The sequence below is a fragment of the Gadus chalcogrammus genome, chromosome 16 (genome assembly GCF_026213295.1).
Source record: "Gadus chalcogrammus isolate NIFS_2021 chromosome 16, NIFS_Gcha_1.0, whole genome shotgun sequence".
In the NCBI taxonomy this organism is placed as follows: domain Eukaryota; kingdom Metazoa; phylum Chordata; class Actinopteri; order Gadiformes; family Gadidae; genus Gadus; species Gadus chalcogrammus.
In genome coordinates this window covers 4,022,035-4,030,161 of record NC_079427.1, presented here as the reverse complement: position 1 = coordinate 4,030,161, position 8,127 = coordinate 4,022,035, and the positions used below count along the sequence as shown (strand labels likewise).

The window sequence follows — 8,127 nt, the reverse complement described above, 5'->3', positions numbered from 1 at the left end:
TTGAACCACTGATGAATACTGTTTATCATGGGAATTCACTGCGAAAAATCAAACCCCCCCCCACATTGAGGAGTTTGGTTTACAGTAGTTCTAACATTGTACAGTAGGTTTGTCACGTATGGATGAGATATGTAATACCGTTCTATAGTACAACCACACAGAAGAATACAAAAATAAATGCATGCAAAATAAATGCGTATAAGACATAAAGACATAAAACGTGTAAATATATTATAAGTGGCGACACACAAAGGATGTCTGAAATCAATAACAAATGATTTGTTTTAGGCACATATGAAATCATGAAGTCATATGCAGGGAAACAGGACTTTAGAAACATTAAAAGCTAAACATTGCTGTGTCGCGACTCAGTGACACATAAACATACACAGCAGTTTCAGTTTACCGACTTTAGCATTTGCAAAAATACTTGTTCCACGTGTTCGACACACAAAAGAAAAAAGCTGAAATCATAAAAGGCTTCTCTGTAGCACCTTTGGACTCACAACATACATTTTTGGATCAAAACGGCCATCGAAAGCAAAACAGAATCATGATCGCGGAGAGGTGGACGAAAGCCTGTCAGCCGATTCTCTTGTCGGTTCTCCTCCTGGTAAGGAACGCGTTGTGTTTCAAGTACAAATATCAAACATAACCTCGAGAGAAAAAAGGAAACCCCAGTTTGTATCCGTTACCGGCCGAACTGCCCCTCAACGTCACCCAGTTTGAGGCACTTGCAAAACTTCTAAACAGTAACTCAAAAGCGTTTGCTGTTTCACCGGCCCCCCCCCTACCCTCCTCCTCAGACCTCGGAGCTGTCTCCGCCTCCCCCTCCGCCCACCATGGGCTCGGTGCTGGCCGACACCGGGGGCTCCCTGCCGACGGCCGACTTGTCTTTCCTGGACCGCACGAGCAGGGCGGTCGCCACGGCGACGAGCGCGACGAGGAGCAGCCCCACCACGACGCCGACGACGAGCACCAGCCGTTCGTCGCCCTCCTCCTCCCGCTGGTTGAGCTCCCGCGGCGCCACCCCCGCCCCGGGGGCCGCGTCCTCCTGGGGGCCGGGCCCTCGCTGGCGGGCCCCGGGGCCGCGGTCCAGCGCGATGTGCAGGATGTTGGTCCCCCGGTCGTTCTCGGTGCCGATCCCCTCCACCGGGTCGGGGCGCTGGGCGGCGGACCTCCGCGGGCGGGGCCGCGCCGGCGGCCCGTGGCGGCCCACCGAGTGGTACTCCAGGCTGCGCTTGCCGATGCCGCGGTTGGCGTTCTCCCGGGAGCGGACGGTGTAGATGGTGTGGATGAACCACTCCCTCCCTGCCGCCACCTGGGGACGGGGAGAAAGGAGACGCCACAACGGTGTTATCAGTAGAACCGAAACGGAACCGCCACTAAGCCGGGAAACCCCTGACCGTAACTTCAGCAGGGTTTAAGGAGGCTAGCGCGCTAAGCATGTGGCCTTTATGTCTTGGATTGACCCAGGGTTGACTCTCCTATGTCTTTCCCTCTCTCATTCAACACACTGTCTGTCTGTCTGTGAAGGCACAACAAGCCCATAAACAATATGGATCTATTCATAAGAGGTTCACTTAAGCCTCCAGGCGTCTTCGAACCCTTCTGTTTCCTTATCTCTTGAGTTGATTTGCTTGTTTTCCTAAAGCTTCTTTGATTACGTAGTGAAGCGTAATGGAAATCCAACATCTTATCGTTTGTTTCGTGGTGGAGAGAGTGGAGGAGGCTGGAGCGTCCGACCTGGAAGAGGGCCGAGGAGGCCATCCTGAAGCCGTCTGATCCTGGCTGTCGGACCAGGGCCAGCGCCGCCGGGTCGTCCACGGCGAGGTAGGCCTCGAAGGCCAGACTCCCGAAGGAGCGGGCCTGGGTCTCGGGCTGGGCCTTGTCCTGGAGGAGGATAACAATCAGGTGGGAAGGCCCAGAGATGAGTGTCGAGGTCCAACCTCGAAGTATGACTAGCAACGAGCACTTTGAACCAACCTTTTAAAAACACTTTCTTGTTTGTGCATTGTCTTAAAGGGGACCTATTATGCTTTTCGACTTTTATGACCTATAAACGTTGTTATAATGATTGATAGTCATGTTTAACCATACACAAAAAACGACGTCGATTTTCGGGAAACTCTTCCTCTCATCTTGGTGCTTTCAGCCTTCTCTGTCAACGCTCGGTTTCGTCCTTCTCCGCCCCCTCGCCCCCCTCCTGCCAACCCAACTCTGTTGTGATTGGTTACCTTCCTTGAAGCGCGCGCGCGGGCAGATTTGACCAGGCATATGGGGGCGCGGCAGGAGTGCCTCTACGTAGATGATTTCCCGGAAATGTGAACAAGTGAATCGCAAACGTTGTCCTGAGTGTTTAGCGCTCTGCACAGCCACCCCAGACTGTCAGCAGGGAATACGTCGAAATGCATGTACGTCATTATTTGACACTTTAGTATGGTTAAACATGACTATCAATCATTATAACAACGTTCATAGGTCATAAAGTCGAAAAAGCATAATAGGTCCCCTTTAATGACTCTGTGTACAATTTTTATCGCACTTTAGTTTGTCGATAACTACACCCAAAACCCAGCCAAGCTCCACGCGTCATCCTATGAGTGCACCACGGTGTGCTGAGACACGGAGGAAGCTAGCACATCTCTGAGTCACAGACAGCGCTCCAGGATAGCACCCATGTGGTGGGCTTACTGACAGACCTATAGCACCTCCCTCTACGCACAGGATATATGCTGGAATGAAAATAGCCCAGGGAACGGATGGCAGGTTTTTAAAACTAATCAAGAGATCTCTGAGTGTATTCCAGCTCTGCCAAGTTTTTAATGAATCCCTCCCGCCCAGAGTGGACGAGAGGCTGGTGGCACGGACCCCGGCCCGAGAGGGATGGGGTGTTTGTCTGAGCGTGACAGAAAGGCTGCCGAAACGGACCGAGCAATAGGACAGGTTCAGCCCACTTGGAACCACACTAAACATCCCAATTATTGGCTCAGGGACTGGGTGTATTTCTTGGACCAAAATAAAGGAAAATGTTGGATTAAAAAAACGTCATGGCTGAGAAGAACCAAAACATTTGGGTTTCTGGGCCATTTTGGCTAGTGTCTCCTTAGAAGGATGGAGAGTCTGTGGGAAGCGTTAAGCCGTAGTTACCCGCAAAGCCTAATTCAAGAACTTTCTGATGTGGTTCCAATGTCAAACTTTATCAGGGATCTCCCAACCAAAATCGCTCTCCCATGATATTTAATGATGATTAAGCCAATGTCAGTATGATTTATTTGTATAGCCCCCAATCAGAAATACAGTCTCAATGGGCTTAACAGGCCATATTCTACGCCACCCCCTAACCGTAGACCCCCAAAATGGGCAAGGACATTGATTTAAAGGAAGGATGAGGATTCTAGCTAATAACTGGTCATGAATTCTATTCCTACAAACTGTTTCTGATGGATCATAGGAATACAGTCTTCTAGCCTGCTGCCTGACGATGTCTATGATGGAAAACGTGGGAGGAAGATAAAAATGAAAGTGAAATATTTTTTTTCCTGTCACAGAATTCTTTGAACAGGTCATTTGCACATCTCAACCTAAGGTCTCGATCACAGTTTGAGCGCTCCTGCATCCACGCGCGTGGGTTTGATATAATCGACCGGGTCGTGATTGGCATGGAGAATGGCGCCTGGATAAGAAAAGTAATACCTAAATTGGGTCCAAAACATAAATGAGCCTTTTATAATCCTGACTGAGTGGCTTAAAGTACGTGGAGCGCATACCAAAGAGGCTTAGGAAACAAGGTTGCTAGAATATGGTTCCATGCAGACTTCTTCATGGTACACAGATCAGTCGATCGGCTATTCTGTTGAAATTGGCCCGTAATATGAGACCGAATTACACAGTGGCTGCCTTCCATCCGCCCTAGAAGATTGGGGAAGAAAATACCATTCTTCAGAATGGAGGGGCTTATATATGTATCTAGCTCCTTGGAATATGATTTTAATATCAAGGAAGGTTTTGTCTGAAATAACAACAAGGGTCAGGGTGGGGAAATAGTTCTACCGGCCGAAACTGGTGGCCAGTGATAAGCTATAGGGCTTGGATAGCCTGGTTTAATGCTGCAGCGCAGGGCCCAGGGACTAAGCCAAGGTTTAATGCTGGGGCCTTGTTCAAGGGCAGGAGAATGAGAGTGAATTCACTGAACGTGTGTCTTTCGGTGTGTGTGTGGATAAACCGAAGCACGCCCATGTGACCAACAGACAAACTCCTCCATGAAAGATCCCCAGCAGCGTTTAACCCATATGCTAACCTCTGCGCCGCGGCGTTGCGCAGTAGTTAGTGTGCAGTAGTAAGTAGTTAGTTAGTTGGTTGCTCGGTTTTTGTTACTCACGATGATCTTGAAGCGGTAGAGCAGCGAGGGCGCGTCGGCCAGACAGCCGAACTCAAAGTTGTCCGGGTTGTATTTTGGAACGTAGCCGTCCGCTCCAGTGCAGAGGAAGATCTTCTCTATGCTGCAGACGAAGGAGTCCCCCAGGTTCTGTACCGGGTCCACCATCACTCGACCGTAGATCACATCGCCTGCAGGGGCACGGCGTTCAGGGTGAGGTCATGTTGTAATGTTTACACACACACACACACACACACACACACACACACACACACACACACACACACACACACACAGACACAGACACAGACACACACACACACACACACACACACACACACACACACACACACACACACACACACACACACACAGCGGGACACACGGGGGAGCATGGATGAAGAACATAGACAGAAAAGACAGAAAGCATTCTTTCCTACAAATGAACTTGACATTTGATTTAACACACGGCTACATATCCTAGATATTGTTGCATTTATTTCTCAGTATGTTTAACTTTGAACTGACTGAACGTGGGCCTGAGGTTTCCTGCTCTTACATTTTTATTACACTTATATTTATTAACATTTCAGACTATTTGATCAAAAGCCACTAAAAGGTGACGCTGGGAACAACCAAAGAATACAATCCGATTTTTTTTATCTTACAAAATCCAAGTGCTGCATAACCTTTCTAAAGGGTAGATATGAGTCAGAACACTTTTTGTTTTAGTCGATTCTGATCCCCTAAAACTTGACTGAATTCTTCCGTTCTTTGAAACCCCAAATGGATCGGCAAAATAATGATTTGTTACCCTGAGAGAAGGCGGTGTCGCTCTCCTGCCCGAAGCCCATGGAGCCGTCGGAGAGCCAGAGAGCTCTCTTGGAGAGCAGCAGCAGCTGGGTGTTGAGGCTGAACTCTGCTGCGACGGGGTCACTCACCTGCAGAGACAGACAGGTACACACACAGACAGGTTAACAAGGAGAAACAAAGCCTTGAGGGAGCCACAGAGCTCTCTTAGAGAGGAGTGTCCGCTGGCTGTTGAGGCTGAACTCTGCTGCTAAAGGGTCGTGAAACACAGATACACACACACACACACACACACACACACACATGGACAGGTTAACACACCGAGAGACAGACCGGTCGTTCGCTAGGAGAGGCACACAGGGCAGACATGTTAACAGACAGGAAACACAGCAAATACACACAACGTGAAAAGGGAATGTGATTTAAATGTAAAGTGACCTGCTGGAAGCGGATGTCCAGGTCAAAGGTGACGGGGTCCCGGGGGTTGCAGGTTGGGGGGATGCTGTACTCCACGTTGGGGGGGGATGTGCATGGCAACAGCTTCACTGTGTACGACCCGGAATAGTCGCGCACCTAGCAGAGCACGTCGACAAGAATGTCAAGCTTCACACACATTCCATCACTTTCATCAGCCTCATCGAGCGTTTATGACACATTTGAACTCGCATGCACGGAGGAAGCACAGCAACCATTACACCCTTCTAGGGTGAATTAAGTTCTCAAGAATGATATCTTACTTTAGCTGTTTGCTAATTTTTGCCTATCTTAGCTTAAGCTGCATTCATGTTAGCCTAGCTTAGCGTACTGAGCGTAGCCAGTTGCTATACATTCCCTAGTGCAAGGAGAGGAATGTTGATTTGTTTTCTGGGAATGGGCCTTTGCACTCAACGGCTAGCTCTAGCAAGGCTGCCGAAGTCCGGGCTACCAAAACAGATTTCAAACCCGGAGTTCCTTACAGCGAAGTCGGAGACGAAGGTCCACTGTTGGATGGGCTGGCTGTAGGTGGGCTCCGTGCGCACCAGGCTCAGGTTAAAAGACAAGCCAGGGTGGTCCGGGCACATGACCATGGACGACATCAACGAGGCTAGAGAGACAGACGGCAGGTGGGGGGTGGAGAGGTATGACTCAAAGATTAGACTGACGGACAAAGCTAAGCAAGGTTAACACACTGGAGTTGTGTGAATATTTGATGGCTTGTATTACTGCCAGAGAACTAACAGAGCAATTATGGATTGAATTATTCATGAAATCACACTTAAAGTGAGAAAAAGTTCATTAGCATACTCCCTCGACATAATATTTCACCATAGATGTAATAATGTTGTCAGAATTCCTTCCAAGCAGTTGGTGGTAAAATAAATGGCTGAACTACCAGATATCAGACACAGTATGATTTGCATTTTAATACAGGTGTGTTTAACTGGATTTGTCTCAAATAGATTAAATTAGAGTAGGAAGCAGTGAATATTCAGGTTCTTACATTTTTTTAAAGGGCCTATTTTACAATCGGTGATATTTATGAGCCATGACCAGCCCTTTTGTTACATTTTATTATCTACCCTCCAGTCACATCACAAACGAGTGTCGTCCCAGATATATGATGACTAGATCAGCCTGCCACCACCACTACCACTTTTATCTATGTGTTTGTGGACGTATCTTGTATTTGGCATATATGTTGTAAATATGTATTATGTATGTAAGGCTTGAATTGAAGAAATTATTATACAGATGATTTACAATATAATCAACATTTTCAGATTTATAAGAATGGTCAAATACAAATAAAACACTCAGTGGACTTTAGTTTTGGGGTTCCACCATCAACAACACATCTGGTGATAAAACCATTAGACCTTCAAGCTTTGGATAGGATTGGGACAGCTTTATAGCGGTTAGCCTTTACCTGCGTGGGGGAAGCCTACCTGGGTGAGAGGGCACAAACAGGCCCCTGAACCGAGCCTCGGTGCGGAAGTTGACGACGAGGAGGCCCTGGCTGTTGATGCGCATGCTGGTTGGGTACAGAGCCCCTGAAATACAGGAAATACCGATTAACTATTGGTCTTTGGAATGGATAACTGGAAGGGGAAATTTGGGAAGTCAGCTACAAATGTTCAATTAGTTTCTAACAACAATAAAATTCGACTATGAAACAAATATGAAAGAGCGAATATGTGTTGCGTTATTAAATATATACATTTTGATATTTTCAATATCAATTTAACGTTTTTGTATTATGACATTAAATTCAATTTAGGTATAAAAATTATCTTGCTTATTAATAATTGGTCATTCACAATTCCCTTCTTCAAATATTTTGCTTTATCTAAAGCTACTTATTTTCAAGAAGAACACCAAGTACAGAGAGTCGATAGCAGCCTCCTTGCCTTGTAGTTCAGCCTCCGGCGGGCTCCCTACGCCGTCCTTCCACAAGATGGCAGTGTCGTACACGAAGGTGAGTCTGAGCTCTGACTGCAGGTCGAAGTGCTGCCAGCCGCCGGCGCCCACCGGCGAGTGGAAGACATAGGACACGTGCAGAGGCACGCGAAGAGTCACGTAGGACTGGACCAGGTTCAGCACCTGAAGAAACAACCATGGTTCACATTCAAAGGCTGCTGAGTATATCCCACCTGTCTAGGATTCTGTCTGGGATTTATAGAATCCTTTCTCTTATCATAAAAGTACCCTGCTTCATGTCGAAGTCCCTTTTCTGAAAGGCCATTGAACATTTTTGCTTTGAATGTTCGCAAACCCATTGTGAGTCGCTTGGATAAAGCAAGAATGAAAAATGAAAAAATAATAACTGAAAATGTGAATGCAGCCTACTTTATAACATTCCAGATTGAGATAGGCTACCTCTCTTAACATATTTTACAGAGACTTATAGATCACATTGACAAACGCTATAACACACATGTCTACAAAATCTATTTGACCTC

General features: G+C 47.2%; 1 protein-coding gene across 1 annotated transcript in view; it reads right to left on the bottom strand.

Annotated features, from left to right (window-relative positions):
- Positions 1-802: 802 nt before the first annotated feature.
- The window catches only part of frem2b (FRAS1 related extracellular matrix 2b), a 78,156-nt gene continuing 70,831 nt past the window's right edge, over positions 803-8,127 (bottom strand). The window contains exons 16-23 of the mRNA XM_056610313.1: positions 7,576-7,768; positions 7,114-7,218; positions 6,145-6,272; positions 5,627-5,761; positions 5,193-5,319; positions 4,382-4,569; positions 1,747-1,893; positions 803-1,321 (exon numbers count right to left, since the gene is read on the bottom strand). Of these exons, the coding sequence (XP_056466288.1) occupies positions 803-1,321; positions 1,747-1,893; positions 4,382-4,569; positions 5,193-5,319; positions 5,627-5,761; positions 6,145-6,272; positions 7,114-7,218; positions 7,576-7,768 (1,542 nt within the window). The remainder of the gene's footprint in view (positions 1,322-1,746; positions 1,894-4,381; positions 4,570-5,192; positions 5,320-5,626; positions 5,762-6,144; positions 6,273-7,113; positions 7,219-7,575; positions 7,769-8,127) is intronic.